The 22,678-nt window shown below is 44.4% G+C and overlaps 1 protein-coding gene across 1 annotated transcript in view; it reads right to left on the minus strand.

Moving 5' to 3' along the window:
* The window catches only part of LOC122548771 (SCO-spondin-like), a 188,294-nt gene that overhangs the window by 106,532 nt on the left and 59,084 nt on the right, over positions 1-22,678 (minus strand). Inside the window, exons 13-16 of the mRNA XM_043687538.1 lie at positions 22,125-22,397; positions 12,652-12,813; positions 9,668-9,781; positions 2,577-2,715 (exon numbers count right to left, since the gene is read on the minus strand). Of these exons, the coding sequence (XP_043543473.1) occupies positions 2,577-2,715; positions 9,668-9,781; positions 12,652-12,813; positions 22,125-22,397 (688 nt within the window). The remainder of the gene's footprint in view (positions 1-2,576; positions 2,716-9,667; positions 9,782-12,651; positions 12,814-22,124; positions 22,398-22,678) is intronic.

Genomic DNA, 22,678 nt, shown 5'->3' on the forward strand with positions numbered 1-22,678 from the left:
CTAACACGAGGGGTCATAGTTTTAAGCTGGTTGGAGGAAAGTATAGAGGGGATGTCAGAGGCGGGTTCTTTACACAGAGAGTTGTGAGAGCATGGAATGCATTGCCAGCAGCAGTTGTGGAGGCAGGGTCATTGGGGGCATTTAAGAGACTCCTGGACATGCATACGGTCACAGAAATTTGAGGGTGCATATGTGAGGATCAGTGGTCGGCACAACATCGAGGGCTGAAGGGCCTGTTCTGTGCTGTACTGTTCTATGTTCTATGTTCTATATACTGCTTGAGGAAACACTTCTGAATGCACTTAACAAATTCCACCTCATCTAATCCTTTAACACTCTGGCAGTCCTAATCAATGTTAGGAAAGTTAAAATCCCCTACTATGATAACCTAAAAGGTCTTCCAGTCCTCAGTCCTTGGGCCAGAGAAGGACTGAAAATTAATGCCAGGGCCCCTAATATTTCCTCCCAAGCTTCCTTCAACAGTTTGGGATATATCTCATCTGGGCCTGTAGATTTATCCACATTTTACCAGTTTGCTGAACCCTCTAGTACTTCTCCTCTCTTTATATTAATTTCTTCCAATATTTCACAGTCCTCCACTGTCATGCCTATACTTGCATCTACTGTGAAGACTAATGCGAAGTATTATTGAGGACTATGGCCATGTCTTCAGATTTACGCACAGATTCCTCTGTGGTGTCTTCTGGAGCCTAGTCTTTTCCGAGCTATTCTCTGGCTGTTTCTATGTTTAAAATCTCCTTGGGTTTTACTGCATCTCACCCACAAAACTTTTCTTATGCACTCCCTTTGCCTTCCTAATTTCTTTTTTAGGTCATCCCTCCATCCACTATTTACACTTCTGTAGGGACTCTGCTGTATTGAGCCTTCAGTTACTCTTTTCTTTCCTAACCCTAATCTTCATGTCCCTTGACCTCCAGTGGACACCATCCCACTCTTCATCTTTAGGAGAGTATATTTTCACTGTCTTGTCAAATATAAAACAAAGAGCTGCAGATGCTGGAGATCTGAAATTAAAACTGAATTCACAGGAGAAACTCAGCAGGTCTGGCAGCATCTGTGGAGAGAGATACAGAGTTTACATTTTGGGTATGATATACTCCCATGAGTCAGTGATTGGTAAGAAGATCAAGGGTCATGGGAATAAGGCAGCAGAATGGGGTTGAGAAACGTATCATCCATAATCAAACGGTGGAACAGATTTGATGGGCCAAATGGCCTAATTTTGCTTCTGTAGCTTATGATCTTACAGTCTGTGACCTCAGCTCATCTGTCTTATGCGTCAGGCTCCTTGTATTGAAATATATCCCATTAGCTTTGTCAAACATATTTCTTTGTTATCTGGCCATCTTTCCTGCACCTTTCAAATTCACTCACTCACGTTTCAAGTCAAGAACAAAAAACACAACGAACAAAGAAAATTCCAGCACAGGAACAGGCCCTTCGGCCCTCCAAGCCTGTGCTGATCCAGATCCTCTACCTAAACCTGTCACCTATTTTCTAAGGATCTGTATCCCTCTGCTTCCTGCCCATTCAGGCGTCTGTCCAGATACATCTTAAATAATGCTATCGTGCCCACCTCTATCACCTCCTCTGGTAATGCATTCCAGGCTCTGGATTAGTGGTGCTGGAAGAGCACAGCAGTTCAGGCAGCATCCAAGGAGCTTCGAAATCGATGTTTCGGGCAAAAGCCCTTCATTTATTCCTGATTTCGAAGCTCCTTGGATGCTGCCTGAATTGCTGTGCTCTTCCAGCACCACTCATCCAGAATCTGGTTTCCAGCATCTGCAGTCATTGTTTTTACCACCTTAATGCATTCCAGGCACTCACCACCCTCTGCATAGAGCACTTTCCATGCATATCTTCCTTAAACTTTTCCCCTCTCATCTTGAACTCATGGCCCCGAGTAATTGAGTGCCCCACTCTGGGGAAAAAAGCTTCTTGCTATCCACCCTGTCTGTACCTCTCATGGTTTTGTAGGCCTCAATCAGGACCCCCTCAACCTCTGTCTTTCTGATGGAAATAATTCTAGTCTATTCAACCTCCCTTCATAGCTAGTGCCCTCCACACCAGGCAACATCCTGGTGAACCTCCTCTGCACACTCTCCAAAGCATCCACATCCTTTTGGTAATGTGGTGACCAGAACTGCACACAGTATTCTAAATGTGACCGAACCAAAGTCCTATACAACTGTAACATGGCCTCCCAATCTCTTGTATTCAATACCCCGTCCAGTGAAGGAAAGCATGCTGTATGCCTTCTTGACCACTCTATCGAGCTGCTCCATCTCAGCTACTCTCCCACTGAATTATTTGGAACTTTGGATTTCATGCCCCCAGAAGATTGTAGGTTCTCAGCTGCTGCCTATTTAAGATAACGTTTGACAGTTTTTTTAGGCATTGAGAATATATGGAGTCGATGGGAAGGTGTGGTTGAGGTAAAGGATCAGTCATGATTGGTAGAATAGGCTAGATGGGGGCTGAATGGCCTATGCCTCATTTGCTTTCTTAAGTTCTCATATTTAAGATATGAAGCTATACACTGAAGGCAGCCCTACCAGTTGCCACAGGGGGTTGAGATACTGTCTCCTGGTTGATATTCCATAGTGTGTTTTGAGCTGGGTGATCCACATCGACACTCTGACACAGGTACACACTGTGAATCCTGAAGCAAATGACCTCTGGGACACCGACAACCTGTAGGGAAACATCAAAATTCAGTCTGACAGATGGGAGCTTAGCCAAGGGAGGAGGGAAAAGCCCATCAAATATCTTCATTGAGGTTGTACTGTATATTGTTTCTTGTGAGTGTAGGTTTTTGCTGTTTGAGTTGTGGGTTTTCTATGAATCTGAACTTAATAATTAACTTATAAGGTTTTTCTGTAGCTATGGGGATTTTGATTTTAAAACAGTTTTTGAGGCCAGTCTTTGGAGAGAACAGGGTTTTTCAACCAACAATACAATTTTTGTTTATTTTAGATTATCTTGTGACCCAGTCAGGCAAATGATGGGGCCTTAATGGGGACTTAGCTCGAGAGTCAGGCCTCCATTTTTAACAGAGCAGAGAGAAGCGAGGGCTGCCGGGAAGTTTTTAAGTGGGTGAGATCTAAACCCAATACCCCACACTATCGGGCCTCCCTCCCACCCACCTCCTCTAACCTTACTAAGAGTCTGTGTAAGTTTTCAGGTTTTTTTCAATTTTTTTCCTTTTCCTCTCTTCCTTGTTTAGTCCTGTGTGGGCTTTCAGAGTAGCGGGATATGGCTGTTAGGGCAGTTGCATGTTTCTCCTGCAGAATGTGGCAGGTGAGAGACATGACACATGTCTCTGTCAACTACATCAGCGGGAAGTGTATCCAACTCCAGCTCCTTGAAAACCGAGTTAGGGAACGAGAGCTGGAGTTGGATGAACTACGGATTATCCGGGAGACTGAGTGAGGAATTGAGAGGATGTACAGGGAGGTGGTCACTCTTCAGACACAGGATAAGGACAGCTGGGTTACAGTCAGGGGGAGGAAAGGGAACCGACTGTCAGAGCAGGGATCCCCTGTGGCCGTTCCCCTCAGCAATAAGTGTACCGTTTTGGATACTGCTGGTGGAGACAGCCTACCAGGGGAAAGCCATAATTGTCAGGTCTCTGGCACTAAGGCTCAGAAGTGAAGGGGGGTGCAAATAGAAAAGCGCTAGTGGTAGGAGATTCAATAGTTAGACGGATTGACAGGAGATTTTGTGGTCAGGAATGGGACTTCCGGAAGGTATATTGCCTCCCTGGTGCTAGGGTCTGGGATGTCGCTGATCGGGTTTATAGGGAGAGGGTGAGCAGCCAGAAACCGTGGAACATATTGACACCAATGATATAGCCAGGAAAGGGATTGAGGATCTGAAAAGTGACCACAGAGAGTTAGGTTGGAAGCTGAAGAGCAGGACGAGTAGAGTAGTGATCTCAGGATTTCTACCGGTGCCACGAAATAGTGAGGTGAGGAACAGTCAGTGAATGCAGTTTAACACGTGGTTGTGAGGCTGGTGCAGGAGGGAGGGCTTCAGATACCTAGACCATTGGGATACCTTCTGGGGAAGGTGGGACCTGTACATGAAGGACGGGTTGCACCTGAACTGAAGGGGCACAAATGTCCTGGGTCAGAGATTTGCTCGTGTGGTTCGGGAGGGTTTAAACTAGTTTGGCAGGGGGTGGGAACCAGACCTGCATATCTTAGAAGGGAGGGGGGTTGTTGCAGATGGGGCAGTGACAGGATATAGTGAATTTATCAGAAAGGTTTTTCAAGTGTTGAAACAAAGGGACCGGTTAAAGTGTGTCTGCTTTAATGCACAGAGTATCCAAAATAATAGTGACAAACTTAGAGCATGGATCAGTACTTGGGGCTACGATGTTGTGGCCATAACAGAGATGTGAGTTTCCCAGGGGCAGGAATGGATGCTGAATGTTCCAGGGTTTAGAATGTTTGAAAGAACAGGGAGGGTGGAAAAAGAGGAGGGGGTATAGCATTGCTAATCAGAGAGTGCATCATAGCTACAGAAAGGAAGGTTGTTGAGGAAGGTTTGTCTACTGAGTCAGTATGGGTGGAAGTTAGGAACAGCAAGGGAGCAGCCACCTCATTGGGGGTTTTCTACAGACCCCCTAATAGCAGTAGGGAGATTGAAGATCTCATAGGTTGGCAGATTTTTGAAAAATGCAGATGTAGCAGGGTTGTTGTTATGGGTGACTTCAATTTTCCCAATACTGACTGGAACCTCCTTAGAGCAGATGGTTTGGATGGAGCAGTTTTTGTCAGGTGTGTTCAGGAGGGTTTCCTTACTCAGTATGTAGACAGACCAACGAGGGGAGGGGCCATTTTGGATTAGGTGCTTGGCAACGAGACAGGACAAGTTTCAGATCTCGCAGTGAGAGAACACTTTGGTGAAAGTGACCGCAACTGCCTCACATTTACCATAGCCTTGGAGAGGGTAAGGAGCAGTTACCGAGGGAAGATGTTTAACTGGGGAAAAGGAAATTATGACACTATCAAACAGGAGTTGGGAAGTACAGATTGGGAGCAACTGTTCCACAGAAAGGGCACAGCAGACATGTGGAGATTATTTAAGGTGCAGTTGTTGTGAGTGATGCATAAATTTGTTCCTCTGAGACAGGCAAGAAGGTGTAAGATTAAGGAACTTTGGATGACGAGAACAGAGGAGCTTCTCGTCAAAAGGAAGAAGGCAGCTTACGCAAGATGGAGGAAGCAAAGATCTAGCACAGCTTTAGAGGATTACAGGCTTGCTAGAAAGGAGCTCAGAAATGGACTGAGGAGAGCCAGGAGGGGGTACGAGAAAGGCTTGGCAGGAAGGATTAGGGAGAACCCAAAAGCATTTTACTCATACGTGAGGAATAAGAGAATGATCAGGGAGAAGGTAGGGCCGGTCAGGGATAGCGGAGGGAACTTGTGCGTGGAGTCGAGTCTGAGCAGATCGTGGAAGCCCGAATTGAGTTTTTTGCTTTGGTTTTCACTAAGCAAAGGGACCTTGTCGTGAATGAGATCTTTGAGGAGCTGGGAAACAGGCTTGAACAGATCAAGATTGATGAAGTTGATGTGCTGGAAATTTTGGAAAACATTAAGATTGATAAATCCCCAGGGCCAGACCAGATTTATCCTAGGCTGCTCCGGGAAGCGAGAAAGGAGGTTGCTAAGCTGCTGGTGAAGTTTTTGCTTCCTCACCCTCCATGGGAGTCGTACCAGATTATTGGGAGGAGGCAAATGTTGTTCCTCTTTTCAAGAAGGAGAAAAGGGAAATCCCTGGCAATTACAGACCAGTCAGTCTTACGTCTATGGCCAGCAAGGTTTTGGAAAGAACTCTGAGGGATAGGATTTATGACTATTTGGAAAATCATAGAGTGATTAAAGGCAGTCAGCATGGCTTTGTGAGGGGCAGGTCGTGCGTCACAAATCTTATTAAGTTCTTTGAGGAGGTGACAAGACAGGTCGACAAAGGTCGAGCAGTGGATGTGGTGTATATGGACTTCAGCAAGGCATTTGATAAGGTTCCCCATGGTAAGCTCATTCATAAAGTCAGGAAGTATGGGATACAGGGAGATTTGGCTATCTGGATTCAGAATTGGCTGGCTGACAGAAGGCAGAGTGTGGTTGTAGATGGAAAGTATTCTGGCTGGAGGTCAGTGTTGAGTGGGGTCCCAAAGGGCTCTGTTCTTGGGCCTCTGCTCTTTGTAGTTTTTATAAATGACTTGGATGAGGAGATTGAGGGGGTGGATAGTAAATTTACAGATGACACAAAGGTTGGAGGTGCCGTAGATAGAATCGAGGGCTATTGCAGGTTGTAGCGCGACATAGACAGGATGCAGAGCTGGCCTGAGAAATGGCAGATAGAGTTCAACCTGGATAAATGTGAAGTGATGCATTTTGGAAGGTCGAACTCGCATGGTGAATATAGGATTAAAGACAGGGTTCTTGGCAGTGTGGAGGAACAGAGGGATCTGGGTGTGCAAGTACATAGATCCCTCAAAGTTGCCACCCAAGTGGATAGGGTTGTTAAGAAAGCATACGGTGGTTTGGCTTTCATTAACAGGGAGATCAAGTTTAAGAGCCGTGAGGTTTTGCTGCTACTCTACAAGTCCCTAGTGAGACCACACTTAGAATATTGTGTCCAGTTCTGGTTGCCCTACTATAGGAAAGATACAGAGGCTTTGGAGAGGGTGCTAAGGAGCTTTACCAGGATGCTGCCTGGACTGGACGGCTTGTCTTACAAAGAGAGGTTGACTAAGCTCAGATCTTTCTCTCTGGAGAGAAGGAGGAAGAGATGTGACCTGATCGAGGTACACAAGAGGCTTGGATAGAGTAAATAGCCAGAGACGTTTCCCCAGGGCAGGATTGACTGACATGAGGGGTCCTAGTTTTAAGATATTAGGAGGAAGGTATAGAGGAGATGTTAGAAGAAGGTTCTTTATGCAGGGAGTTGTGAATGCATGGAATGCGTTGTCAGCGGTGGTAGTGTAAGCAGAGTCATTAGGGACATTTAAGGCATTTGGATGGGTATATGAATAGGAAGGATTTGGAGGGATGTTGTCCGGGTGCTGGCAGGTGGGATTAGATTGGGGTTGTGATATCTGGTCAGCATGGACGAGTTGGACTGAAGGGTCTGTGTTCCGTGCTGTACATCTCTATGACTGCTGGACATGCACATGGATAGCAGTGAATTGAGGGATGCGTAGGTTAGGTTATTTTATTTTAGATTAGGAATAATCTTCGGCACAACATCATGGGCTGAAGGGCCTGTTCTGTGCTGTACTTTTCTATGTTTTATGTTAAGGCTTGTTTGAAATTATTAGAATACACTATTTTTTTAAAGCTGAAGGGAAATGCCTATCGCTGAGATAGAAAAAACTTTTGGGTTTCAGTTTTTTACTTTGCATTTGGAGCAATCTTGTGGAGTGTTTGGAAACAGGAGGTTTGTATAACAAATGTGACACTACTGTTTAAAAAGGGAGATGGACAAAAGGTGAGGAATTATAGACCCGTGAGCTTAACCTCTGTAGTGGGGAAGATGCTTGAGTCTATTATCAAGGAAGAAATAGTCGGGCATCTCGAAAGAAATTGTCCCATGAACAGATGCACCATGGGTTCATGAAGGGCAGGTCATGCTTGACAACGTTTTTGGAAAAACGCAGCAGGTCAGGCAGCATCCAAGGAGCAGGAGAATCGACATTTCGGGCATTCCTGAAGAAGGGCTTATACCCGAAACGTCGATTCTCCTGCTCCTCGGATGCTGCCTGACCGGCTGCGTTTTTCCAGCAACACATTTTTCAGCTCTGATCTCCAGCATCTGCAGTCCTCACTTTCAATGTTTTTGGGACATTTCGAGCAAGGCAGAAAACAGGGACCCAGTGGATGTGGTGTACCTAGATTTCCAAAAGGCCTTTGACAAGTTGCTGCACAAGAGGCTGCTGCATAAGATAAGGATGCATGATGCTTGGGGTAGAGTATTAGCATGGATAGAGGATTGGTTGACTAACAGGAAGCAAAGAGTGCAGATAAATGAGTGCTATTCTGGGTGGTAATCAGTACCTAGTGGTGTGCCTCAGGGATCGGTGTTGGGACCACAATTATTCACAATTTACATAGATGATTTGGAGTTGGGAACCACTAGTGTATAGTCAAAATTTGCAGATGACACTAAGATTAGTGGCAAGGCATAGTGTGCAGAGGACTGTGAAACTTTGCAGAGGAACATAGATATGTTGAGTGAGTGGGCAAAGGTCTGGCAGATGGATTACATTGTTAGTAAATGTGAAGTCATATATTTTGGAAGGAGTAACAGCAAAATAGAGTATTACTTGAATGGTAAAAAGTTGCAGCATACTGATTTGCAGAGGGACCTGGGTGTCCTTGTGCATGAATCACAGAAAGTTGGTCTTCAGGTACAAGTAATTAGGAAGGCAAATGGAATTTTGTCCTTCGTTGCTAAAGGGATTGAGTATAAAAGCAGAGAGGTAATGTTGCAGCTGTACAAGGTGCTAGAGAGGCCACACCTGGAGTATTGTGTGCAGTTTTTGTCTCCTTACTTGAGAAAGGATGTACTGGCACTCAAGGGGGTGCAGGGGAGGTTCACTGGGTTGATTCCGGAGTTGAGGGGATTGGTTTATGAGGACACACTGAGTAAATTGGGATTATATTCATTGGAATTCAGAAGAATGAGGGGGGATCTTATAGAAACATATAAAATTACGAAGGGAATAGATAATATAGAGGTAGAGAGGATGTTTCCACTGGCATGTGAAGCTAGGGCAAGAGGGCATAGCCTCAAGATTAGAGGGAGCAGGTTTTGGACTGAATTGAGAAGGAACTTCTTCACCCAGAGGGTTGTTAATCTGTGGAATTTCTTGCCCAGAGAAGTAGTTGATGCTAATTCAGTAAACACTTTTAAAGCTAAGGTCAATTTTTTTTTTGAAAAATAAAGGAATTAAAGGTTATGGTGAGAGCGTGGGTAGGTGGAACTGAGGCCACGGAAAGATCAGCTGTGATCTTATTGAATGGAGGAGCAGGCTCGAAGGGCCGGACGGCCTACTCCTGCTCCTAAGTCTTATGTTCTCCTGGGAAAGGTAGGAGCTAGGTTACCTACGAGAGAGGAGTCAGTGTTCATCCCTGACTAAAATGTTATGTCAAACCTCTGAAGAGGTTACTTAAAGCTGAGTATATTGAGACTAAGATGTGATAGCTTCAGCAAGATGCTAAGTACAGTTCCAGTCTAATAGCTGGAGTCACAAAAGACTTAAATCTCCTGAAATGATGGATGTGGGGATTGTGTTGTGGGTATTTGAGTGGTGTTTTGAATACAGTACAAAAGGTGTGTTGGCTATAATGCAAAAGTTAATTTGTTTGATTTCAATTTATAAAGGATTTTTTTGGAAGTAGCAGGACATTGCTTTTGTTGCGTGTTTAAGAATCTTTGAATTTGTGCTATAAAATGATATTCTAGATTATTCTATTCTATCCTTGGTTCTTTTGTAATAAATTTCTATTTTATTGTTAAAGCAAACTCTGCGGCATTGTGTGTATCTGTTTCAGTGAAACACAACTTTGTTAAAACCAAAACAAATAACAACATTCTGCATCAATCTGGTTTCCAGGCTGGGGTATCCACATACCAGGCTTGCATCCTCCCTGGAGACACTCCACGTGATCCCACAAGTCGGTACAGGTCCTTGGACAGTGATTTGCACACGACACAAACTCTTTCCCTCTGTCTTCACAGACCTCTCCTGAAAATGGACAATGGTTTGTGAATACACTGAAGGTTTCATAGGTCTTTTAACAGTTGTCTCATCAGGCAGCTAGAGCTGAACCACCTTGTAGAAGAATCAGCCACAGTCCAGAAATACAATCATACTGGACTAGAAACATTAAATCTGTTTCTCTCTCCACAGAGAATGCTAGACATGCTGAGTTGCTCCAGCAGTTACTGCTTTTATTTCAGATCTCCAGCATCCACAATACTTTGTTTTTATTGCTCACTTTGAATCAGGAATCCCTGTCTTGAAACCCAGAACATATTTACTCCAAAAACTGTCAGCTAGTAGGTTGATACAAAGGGAGCAATTGTTCCACAGAAAGGGCACAGCAGACATGTGGAGACTATTTAAGAGCAGTTGTTGCGAATGATGCACAAATTTGTTCCTCTGAGACAGGTAATAAGGGGTAAGATTAAGGAACTTTGGATGACGAGAACAGAGGAACTTCTCGTCAAAAGGAAGAAGGCAGCTTACTTAAGGTGGAGGAAGCAAGGATCTAGAACAGTTTTAGAGGATTACAGGCTTACTACAAAGGAGCTCAGAAATGGACTGAGGAAAGCCAGGAGGGGGCATGAAAAAGGCTTGGCAAGAAGGATTATTTCATTGGTTTGTTGTCATCAAAACATTATATTTCAAATTCAACTGGAGTTTGAGTGTCTTGGAGCATAATTTAAACTGATTGGCTGAATTTGAATTTGTTTTTGTTCCATGCAACTCATCTGCACTATTGATTTCACAGTCAAATGTTCCATTTTAAGTTCTCTCAGCATACTCTGCGCCCAAGCCTGTGCCAGCTTCCAGTCTCTCTTAAAGGTACAGTACACATTGACACCTTCATAACAGGAGGCAGTGGGAGGGAGGCAGCGAGTGGTTATATTGAAGGGGATATATTGACTTGGGACTGCTAACTGGGAGAAAAATCAAACAGAGACTATCCTCCATTGGGTTGTGTGGCACCATCACTGTGCTAAATGGGACAGACATCAAAAAGATCTAGCAACTCAAGACTGGGCATCCATAAGGTGCTGCTGGCTATCAAAACAGCAGAATTGTATTTCAGCACAATCTGTAAACTTGTGGCCTGGCATATCCCCCACTCAACTATTACCATCAAGCCAGGGAATCAAACCTGGTTCAATGAAGAATGCAGGAGGGAATGCCAGTAGCAGAACCAGACGTACCTGAAGATGAGGTGTCAACCTGGTGAAGCCACCAAAACAACAGATGCAGCAAGTTAGAGAGCTAAGTGATCCCACAATCTATAGATCACACCCAAGCTCTGCAGTCCTGCTGCATCCAGTTGTGAATGGTGGTGGACAATTAAAGAACTCATTGGAGGAGGGGGTTCAACAATATGCCCATCCTCAATGATAGAAGATCACAACGGAACAGTGATTAGATTAGATTACCTACAGTGAGGAAACAGGCCCTTCAGCCCAACAAGTCCACACTGATCCTCTGAAGAGTAACTCACCCAGACCCATTTCCGACTGACTAATGCACCTAACACTATGGATAATTTAGCATATCCAATTCACCTGATCTGCACATCTTTGGATTGTGGGAGGAAACCGGAGCACCCGAAGGAAAACCACGCACGGGGAGAATAAGGAGAAACGTTTTCCGCCAGAGAGTGGTGCATCTGTGGTATTCATTGCCATAGAAGGCTGTGGAGGCCAGTCATTGAGTACATTTAAAACAGAGAAAGATACTTTCTTGATTGCCAAGGGGATCAAAGGTTACGGGGAGAAAGTGGGCAAATGGGATTGAAAAACCTATCAGCAATGATTGAAAGACAGAGCAGACTCGATGGGCCAAAGAGCCTAATTTCTGCTCCTATGCCTTATGGTCTTATCAGTGTTGGCCAGCTAGAAATGTCCAAGTCAAATGAATAAGAAACAAAATTTAAATTTCCTTTCTCGTGCATCATTTGTTCAGTCAGAAGTGCTTTTTCTGCTCTATCCTCCTGTTTCTATCCTCACTCCGGATGACATCAGACATCATCTGGATAGAAAAGACCCTGATGTCCCACTTGTTTATTCTACCCACCACTCCCCCTCAGGATCTTACCCCCAACCTCTCAGAATCCTCCTCCTCCCCCTCATAAACATCCCACGCCCTCCATCAGGGTCTTATCTGATGATTAGATTAGATTATTTACAGTGTGGAAATAGGCCCTCCAGCCCAACAAGTCCACACTGACCCGCCGAAGAGCAACCCACCCAGATTCATTCACCTACACTTACCCCTTCACCTCACACTACGGACAATTTAGCATGGCCAATTCACCGAACCTGCACATTTTTGGATTGTGGGAGGAAACCTACACAGACACGGGGAGAATGTGCAAACTCCACACAGACAGTCGCCTGAGGTGGGATTTGAACCTGGGTCTCTGGCACTGTAAGGCAGCAGTGCTAACCACTGTGCCACCGTACCACCACTTACTGCGTCTCACCCCCTCGGTCTGATTTCCCACTCCAAGTTACCACTCAGGCTGTTCTGCATCTGCTAGTGACATCCTTGACCCTGACCCTGGTAGAGCAACAGTCCCTGATCCATCTGGTAAATCAGTTCTGCTCCGAACTGTTTCATGAACCTTAGTTCAAATGATGAAATCCCTCCTTTTTCCCTTTGTATTGTTCCTGAATTCCCAGGAGTATGAGGGTTCAGCCTCCTCCATGTGATAACTTGTGCAGATCCTAAGCCTCCTTACACAACAGACATAGTTGGACATGCAGTTTTATATTGAAGATAAAAAATTGTTACAAGATTGTCAGTAACCATGATGTCATTATCATAATGGAAGTTAGTTTCATGTGTAATCTGCAATCACTTACCTGGACACATGGCAGTGTTACAACTTTCTGACTGGAATTTGGGGCCTTGACAGTTGGCAGTATCCTGGGGGTGGGTGAGGGTACGTTCTCTGATGCGAAAGCCTCCACTGCAGGGCTCCCGGCAGGGACTCCACGCACCCCAGGAACCCCAAGAACAGTCATCTGTAAAACAGACAGTACCCATGTATTGCTTTGAGTCATTGACAGAGAGGTATCATTGTAAGAGAGACAGGTCTCAAAGGGACATGGAAAGGCAGAGGGACTGGGAAAAAGTGCTAAAATAATTTGTGGAACTTCACATGAAAAAGTCCAGGACCTGCCTTCTGAATCCTGGGCATCAAGGAACCTTAGTGACTCGAAGTTACCAAGTTCAAAATCACACAACACCAGGTTATAGTCCAATGGGTTTATTTAGATGTACAAGCTTTCGGAGTGCTGTTCCTTCGTCAGGATCACAGGACACAGAATTTATAGCAAAAGATCAAAGTGTCATACAACCGATGTGAAGTATTGAACAAACGTAGATTGCTGCTAAGTCTTTAATCACTTAGAATGGGGATGCAGATTCCGATTGATTAATATGTAAATCCCAGAACTTCTTTCAAGTCAAATTACTGAAATAAGGTTTTATATAAAAAAGAAGTGACATCTTAACCCAGGCAATAGATCAAGGTGTGAAGTTAGAGTCTGTCTCCATTCCAACTTTGAGTCAGACTGGTTCTATTTCCAAAGTAGGAATTTATCAAATGTCACATGGACTGACTGCCTACAGATTGTGTGCCTTTTGAACAAAATAGAATGCATCTACAAATACAGATTTGCAAATGCAAATTCACAGATTCTAACCTTACACCTTTAATGCATTGGCTGAGCTGAGATGTCACTCTTTTTGATAAAACCTTAAGTTATCTTGGGTATGTGACTTGAAGGAAGTTCTGGGATTTACATATTAATGAATTGAAACCTGCGTACCATTCTAAGTGATTAAAGTGATCTAGGTTTGTTCAATATATCGCATCAGTTGTGCAAAACTTCGATCTTTTGGCATAAATTTGTGTCCTATGATCCTGCCCCATGAGTTACCTTATGAAGGAGCAGCATTCCAAAAGCTTGTATTTCCAAATGGACCGATTGGACTATAACCTAGTGTTGTGTAAATTTTAACATTGTCCACCCCAGTCCAACACCGGCACATCCACATAATACAAATTACCAGACTGTTTTCAATAGGATGTTGGAGTGAAGACATCAATCACAAAAATATTTTTAACTCAGAGAGAAATGATAGAAAAGCTCATGGAACATGCAAATAGGAACCAGGAGAAGGAGTAGGCCATTCAGCCCCTCACGCCTGCTCTGCCAGACAATAGGATCTTGGTTGATCTGATTGTAACCACAAATCCACAAATCCTGATAACCGTCCTCCTCCTTGCTTAATAAAAATCCATCTATCTCTACTGTAGAAATATTCAAAAATTCTGCTTCCTGCACCTTTCAGAAAGAGAGCTCCAAAGACACTCAATTCTTTGAGAGGAAAACAAATCACCTCATATGTGTTTTAAAGGGGCCCCCCCTGATTTTCTAATAGTGACCCCTAGTATTAGATTCTCCCACATAGGAAACATGCTGTCCTGTCAAGACTCTTCAGGTTTTATATGTTTCAATCTAGTGTTGTTCTCCTAAACTCGGTCATTCCAGGGGTTAGCCTGGTCAATGTAATGTAAGTTTCACTGAGCTGGTAATAGAAAAGCCAGCTCAATGTTCTGGGATTCATTGGTTCATATAGCATTGTGCAAGGTAGTGAAATTTGAATTCAATAAAAACATTCTGGAATTAAAAGTCAGTTTTAATGGTGACCATATAACCATTGCAGATAGTTATAAAAATCCAGCTGGTTCACTAATGTGCCTTAATGAAGAAAATCTGCCATCCTTACTTGGTCTGGCCTACATGTGACTCTTATCCCACCTCTGAAATGACCTTAGTATGATACTCCATTCCAGGGCAATTAGGGATGGGCAATAAATTCTGGCCCAGTCAGTGACATCCACATCCGATAAATGATTTAAAAACTAGCCATTTCTGAACTATTTGCAGTACATTTCCACCCTTCCTCAATCAAGTAGGTAAAACTGACCAGAAATCGGCCAAATGTCATTTCTGTTGAATATCCTGGAGAATTTACCTCTGATTATCCAGGTACCACATCCCTCCAGCACCCCTGTCAGGTGTGTCCAAAAATGTCAAAGCACTCACCATTGTTGTCATGTCCCAGGACCCCAGGTGTCAGTGCCATCTTTGATCCCCAGCTGTGCACCCAGGAAACTGTGGCAATGCCAAGGCACTCCATACCAACTCTCCTCAGGTAACAGAGGTGGTATGGCCGAGACTTCATTGCACAGTCTCACACCTGTCACTGTTTAAGCACTAGGACACACAGCTTACCCACATCCATCTGTCTATGTTACTGCTGCTCTTTCTCCAATGTAGCTCAGAATCTTGCCATTGCTCAGTGAGATGGGCCGGGGGGTGGGGGCATTCACACCAAACAGTTTTAAACATTTACATTCATTCAGCAACAGCAGAAATAAACAATGAACAAACAGATGCTGAATTCACTACAAGAGTATACAGGAAAGCCACACACACAGACCAAGTCCTAAACTATGAAAGTAACCACCCCAACACACACAAACGAAGCTGCATCAGGACACTATTCAAAAGGGCCACAACACACTGCAGTACACCAGAACTGCAAAAAGAAGAAGAGGAACACCTATACAAGGTATTCGCCAAAAATGGATACCCGCGCAACATCATCAGCAGATGCCTAAGAGAAAGACCACAAAACGAGGACATACCACAACCAAAAGGACTAACCACACTACCATACATCAGGAGCACGCATACATGAACATCAACTAGCCTCGAAACGACACGACCAGCTATCCTTAGTAGCCACACACGCAGACAACAAGCAACATGAATTCGACTGGGACAACACTACTATCATAGGGCAAGCCAGACAGAGAACAGCCAGGGAATTCCTAGAGGCATGGCATTCATCCACAAACTCCATCAACAAACACATCGACCTGGACCCAATATACCAACCACTACAGCGGACAGCTGAAACTGACAACCGGAAGTGGCAGGGACAGACCACTATAAACACCGGAGGAAACATCAAAGAAGCGCTTCGCAGGAGGCTCCCAAGCACCGATGATGTCGCCTAGCCAGGGGACGAAACGTTTGCAACAAAAACTTCCAGCTCGGCGAACAGAACCACAACAACGAGCACCCGAGCTACAAATCTTCGCACAAACTTTGAAATTTACAGTCAATGATTGATGACAGCTTCCAGTTCATATCTACTGAAGCTGACTGGAAATGAAGACTTGTCTGGCTTGTTGCTGCTATGCTTTGTGTCTTCCAACTGCTCAATGTCCTCATCTTCCTCCTTGGAGGACAGTGCTGCCCTCCTAACTCTTCACCTCCACCACATCTGCTCTCTCCCTGGTGAAGTTGTGCAGAGCACAGCACATCTTCCTTGGATTGCCTTCCTTGGCAGACTGATGTGAATTTCAGAACCTCTTTATGTTGATAAGTGGGGGGGGGATTGGATATATTGGATTGGATGCTAGGCAACAAGCCAGGCCAGGTGTCAGATCTCTCAGTGGGAGAGCATTTCGGTAACAGTGACCACAACTGCCTCACCTTTACCATAGCCATGGAGAGGGATAGGAACAGACAGAATGGAAAGGTATTTAATTGGGGGAGGTGAAAATGTACTACTATTAGACAGGAGCTGGGGAGTATAAATTGGGGACAATTGTTCTACGGGAAAGGCACAACAGAAATCTGGAAGCTGTTTAATGAGCACTTGTTGTGAGGATTGAATAATTTTGTCCCACTGAGACAGGCAAGGAATGGTAAAGTGGAGGAGCCTTGGATGACAAGAGGAAGAAGGAAGCTTACTTAAGGTTGAGGAAACAAGGATCTGGCACAGCTTTAGAGGATCATGGGGTTGTTAGGAAAGAACTCAAAAATGGACTGAGGAGAGCTAGAGGGGGCACGAGAAAGCCTTGGTGGGATGGATTAGGAAAAACTCAAAGGCGTCCTACATGTATGTGAGGAATAAGAGAATGATCAGAGAGAGGGTAGGGCCGATCAGGGATAGTGGAGGGAACTTGTGCCTGGAGTATGAAGAGGTAGGGGAGGCCCTAAATGAGTTTTTTGCTTCAGTATTCACAAGAGAGAGGGACCTTGTTGATAGTGAGAGCACTGTGGACCAGGTTCATAGACTTGAACAGGTTTGATATTAAAGAAGTGGATGTGCTGGAAATTCTGCGTAGCATCAAGATAGCCAAGTCCCCAGGGCCGGACCAGATATATCCAAGATTACTACTGGAAGCAAGGAATGAGATTGCTGTGCCTCTGGTGATGATCTTTGCAACCTCACTCTTCACAGCAGTAGCACCGGATGATTGGAGGGAGGTAAATGTTGTTCCTCTGTTCAAGAAAGGGAATAGGGAAATCCCTGGGAATTACAGACCAGCCAGTCTTACATCTGTGGTAAGCAAGGTACTGGAAAGGATTCTGAGAGTTGGATTTATGACTGTTTGGAAAAACATAGTTTAATTAAAGGTAGTCATCATGACTTTGTGAGTGTCAAGTCATGCCTCACAAGCCTTATTGAGTTCTTTGAGGATGTGAGAAAAGTTGTTGAAGGTCAAGCAGGTGATGTGGTGTATACGGATTTCAGTAAAGCATTTGATAAGGTTCCCCATGATAGGCTCATTCAGAAGGTTAGGAGGCATGGGATACAGGGAAATTTGGCTGTCTGGATACAGAATTGGCTGGCTAAAAGAAGACAACGAGTTGTACTGGATGGAAAGTATTCTGCCTGGAGGTCGGTGACCAGTAGTGTCCCGTAGGGATCTGTTCTGGGACCTCTGTTCTTTGTGAGTTTTCTGAATTACTTGGATGAAGAAGTGGAAGGGTGGGTTAGTCAGTTTGCCAATGACACAAAGGTCGATGGTGTTGTAGATAGTCGAAAACTGTTGCAGGCTACAACAAGGATGCACAGCTGGGCTGAGAAGTGGCAGATGGAGTTCAACCTGGATAAATTGAAAGTGATTCATTTTGGAAGGTCGAATTTGAATGCTGAATACAGGGATAAAAACAGGATTCTTGGCAGTGTGGAATAACAGCAGGATCTTGGGGTCCACATACATAGATCCCTCAAACATGCCACCCAAGTTGATAGGTATGGTGTTTTGGCTTTCATTAACAGGGGACTGAGTTTAAGAGGCACGAGGATTTGTTGCAGCTCCATAAAACCTAGATTAGACCACACTTGGAATATTGTGTCCAGTTCTGGTTGCCTCATTATAGGAAAGATTAGATGCTTTAGATGGGGTGCAGATGAGATTTACTAGGATACTGCCTGGATTGGAGGGCTTGTCTTATGAAAAGAGGTTGAGTGAGCTTGGGCTTTTCACACTGGAGAGAAGGAAGAGAGGTGACTTTATAGAGGTGTACGAGGTAATGAGAGGCGTACATAGAGTCGATTGCCAGAGACATTTCCCCAGGACAGAAATAGCTGTCATGAGGGGTCATCATTTTATGGTGATTGGAGGAAGGTATGGGGAGATGTCAGAGGTAAGTTCTTTATGCAGAGAGTGGTGGGTGTGTGGATTGCCCTGCCAGTGATGGGAGTAAAGTCAGGGACATTAGGGATACTTAGGCAATGCTGACAAGCACATGGATGGCCATAAATTGAGGGGTTGATCTTAGATTAAGGTAAATACTCCATACAACATTGTGGGTCAATGGGCCTGCACTTTGCTGTACTGTTCTGTGCTGTTTGTCAGGAGGCCTGGCTCCACCATGGCCCCGGGGTGAAACAGGCTGCATTGTATCTCTTATGCCCGAAACGTCGATTCTCCTGTTCCTTGGATGCTGCCTGACCTGCTGCGCTTTTCCAGCCACACATTTTCAGCTCTGCATTGTATCTCAGTCTCACTTGGGGGATGTGTAAGAGATTCATCAGTCATGGTCACAAACATTAGCCCTCATCTCCCAGTAACCAAAAAAAAGGAAGAACCACTTCTGAAAAAGAGTCAGTGGACCCAAAACGCTAACTCTGCTTTCTCTCCACAGATGCTGCTAGACTTAATGAATTTCTGCAGCAAGTTCTGACTTTGTTTCTCTCAGTAACCATCCTTATAAGGCAACTGATCCATGAAATTAAGCAGGAATGTGGGAGTTCTCAAGGATATAGATATCATGGCAGCTCTTAAGAATCCAATTTGAGAATGCCCTGACTATTGGCAGCCAGATTGACCATGACTCACTCCACGGCCTGAAATCAGACAGAACCCCTGATCCTGACCTCCTCATGTGGACAACTGACTGTGAGCAGATGCCGTTGTTGACTGTCTGCACTGGGGCCTTCCTGACCAATTGCAGCCCCTCCCAGAGCTGACCAAGGGCCATCCCTTCACACTTGAAACATGGTTATTTGGAGAAAAGAAGTATGCACAGTGTGTCTGACTCAGTTGCTGCCACAGCTGTAGGTGTGAGATTGATGTCGTATACTGCTGTGAAGTAACACGCTCACCCTCTTGACTCGTTTCGTGCTTGCGCTGAGCAAAATTGTGAAACAGTATTCCAAGTGTCCGAGCCCGGCTGAGGAAGCACACAGCCAAAAGGCCAGGCAAGGAAGCAGTGAGCATCAAATTTGGCACAAAATGAGTCAGTGTGAAGACAGTGAGCGAGCAGCTTGGAACTAAAATTGTATTCTATTTTGGATGTAGGTTTGCTGGCTGAGCTGAAAGGTTCATTTCCAGACATTTCATTACCTTACTAGGTAACATCTTCAGTGGACTTTATGCAAAGCAATGCTGAAACTTCCTGCTTTCTATTTATATGTTTGGGTTTCTTTGGGTTGGTGATGTCATTTCCTTTGGTAATGTTATTTCCTGTGGTGAAGTCACTTCCTGTTCCTTTTCTCGGGGGTGGTAGATGGGGTCTAACTCATGTTTCTAGGAATTCTCATGCATGTCTTTGTTTGGCTTGTCCCAATCGAAGTGGTGTCCTTCCTCATCCATATGTGAGGATACTAGTGAGAGAGGGTCATGTCTTTTTGTGGCTAGTTGGTGTTCATGTATCCTGGTGGCTAGTTTTCTGTCTGTTTGTCCAATGTAGTGTTTGTTACAGTCCTTGCACTGTATTTTGTAAATGATGTTAGTTTTGCTCATTGTCTGTATAGGGTCTTTCAAGTCCCACTTTGACTGGGACAATACATCCATCCCAGGACAAACCAAACAAAGAAATGCACGAGAATTCCTAGTAAGGTAATGAAATGTCTGGAAATGAACCTTTCAGCTCAGCGAGCAAACCTACATCCAAAACCTCAACCTGAGCTACAAATCTTCTCAAAACTCGATTATATTCTATTGTCACGTGTACTTAGATACAGGAGTACAGGTGTGCAGTGAAAAATGTACAATGTTGTCATTCCCAGCACCAACTTAGGTTCAAAGATACACAGGAACAAACTCTTAGGTACAAAGTAAGAAAATAAAGAAATAAACTTAAAAGTTCAACAGCCTATTTTAAGCTTAGCTTGCACTCCTGATCTCCTCTGCTTTGGCTCGTTCCCTGGGAGACCTCGGGCTGCCTGCTCTCGCTGCTGCTATAGATATCAGGGGACCTCCCTCACTGCTGCATTGGGCTCACTCTCCAACTGGCAAATCCCACTCTGGGCCCCTAACTACTGCCACGCACCAAACTCAATGAAGCTGAGATGCTGTCACCACTGCTACCTCAACGACTGAGCTCTCCCCAGAAAATAAGGAAGGAGAAGAAAATACAAACTAAAAAACTTTTTAAAAAAGAGAGAAAAGAAGAAGAAGACGACAAATGAATGGAATGGTCAAACTTCCTGTGCTGTCGCTGCAGCCTGTTCAGCCCATGAGCTGGGTCCCTGTGCCTGCAGCAACATTGCAATGAGAATTTGTCAATGAGCTCCAAAGTGCAGTGTTGAAGCATAGAATTCCACAGACAGTAGATGGGAGGTGTGCCCAAGTGATGATACAGTGTAGCATTTCTACATTGGATGCCACTGTTTCTGGGCGTGGAGTGTGAGCAGTTGCCATGTTGCAATGTGCCCTGAGATGTTGGTGACAGGAGTCACCCGGTACAGCTAGGAATTTCATGTTAGGAATTCTCAACATTGAATTTTTATTTGCAGGTGATGGACTGGGTGACTGTGTATGAATGAGGCAAGTTTACTAGTAATGAGGATGCTAATGTGCAATAATCTATTCCAAAAAGCCTCTTGCTGCTCACGAGTGAGAATCTCTCCAAAACATCCAATACTGATTTGTAAATCAGGACTTCTTGGTCTCAGTGTGGAGAAGGTCCTCACTTGACATTGATCCGATTTTCCAAATTTTTTGCCATGGCCACATTCAGGGACTGGGAACATTGAAGTCACGGTGACCAGCACTGTGCACAGTAGTCTAAATGTGATCTCACCAGTACCCTGCATATATCTTGTATTCAAATCTGCCTGGTTACAAATGATAACATTCCTTTAGCTCTCCTGATTACTTGTTGTACCTGCACACTAACCTTTTGCAATTAATGTGCAAGGACATCCAGATTACCTTGAATCTTATTTGTTTGTAGAATGAGTGCACTGCTGGGTGGGCCAACAATTATTGCCCAGCCCTTATTGCTCTGGAGACAGTTAAAAGTCAACCACACTGCTGTGGGGCTGGAGTCACGTGGAGGCTAGCTCAGGTAAGGATGGCAATTTCCTTCCCTGAAGGATATCAGTAAACCAGCAGGGTCGTAATGACAATTGGCAATGACCATTACACCAGCTTTTAACTCCAGAATGTTTTTATTAAACTCACGTTTCACCATTTGCCCAGGTTGGATATGAACTCTCATTGCCCAGCATGTTAGTGTGAGGTTCAGGGTTTCTCACCCAGTGACGTTTCCACTCCAGAACTCGTACCAATATTTCCTCCCTAAGTTTTCTTCATTTCTCCAACTGCTGTCAGACAAATGTGTTCATTACAGAGAGGGCGGTAACATCAAGACAAAGCCAACTTCCCCACATCTAAATAATCTGTATAATTTCCCCCACCATATATTGGTGAGAAGGCTGTTTGGATAATCCAGCCCTTGCCTACCTCAATCTATTATATGAGTGAATATCTGAATTACTCTACAGTGTCCCCAGCCCAGGCTAACAGGACCTGTTCCCCCAATATCAAGCTGATGCACAATGTGTACACAGATTCAGTTTCAATAAAATTGTGAATGAACTCCATTGTTAAATAGCAAAGTTTTGCATGAAGACTCACCATTTCTATAATTAAAAAAAATCAGTTCATTTGAAACATGCATTAAAAAAATCAATTGTATAGAATTGGGACAAATAGAGTTTTTACCGTCACATATTGTGAGATTTGTACATTCACGGTCCTCCACCAAGGTTCCATTGCAGAGATCTGCAGAGACAGGCTGACCTGATCCCAGCGCTACGCAAACACGGTAACGAACTTCCTTCAGTAAATACCGAGCGGTCTCAGGGAGTGCACTGAGGTGCTGGCTGTCGACCTGCTGACCTCGGAGTAGATGCAGGGACACCATATTCAGGAACGATCGGGGCAGACAGGAAACACAGCCGGTCCAGGCTGACCACTGAGTGAGCGTAACAGCCTCTAAATGAACATAGAGTAACATCAGACATATCTACACAGCCTCATTCACTGACCATTCTCTCAGCGACACCACAGTCTCACTCACTGACCACTCCCTCAGTAACAGAACAGTCTCGCTCACTGACCACTCCTTCAGTGATAAAACAGTCTCACTCACTAACCACATGGTTTTGTGCAGGGGGAGACTGTGCCTTATCAACTTCATAGAGTTCTTTGAGGAAGTGACCAAGTTGATAGATGAAGGAAGGGTTGTAGATGTCATATACATGGAAGTAGTTAGG

The sequence above is a fragment of the Chiloscyllium plagiosum genome, chromosome 4 (genome assembly GCF_004010195.1).
Source record: "Chiloscyllium plagiosum isolate BGI_BamShark_2017 chromosome 4, ASM401019v2, whole genome shotgun sequence".
Lineage (NCBI taxonomy): Eukaryota > Metazoa > Chordata > Chondrichthyes > Orectolobiformes > Hemiscylliidae > Chiloscyllium > Chiloscyllium plagiosum.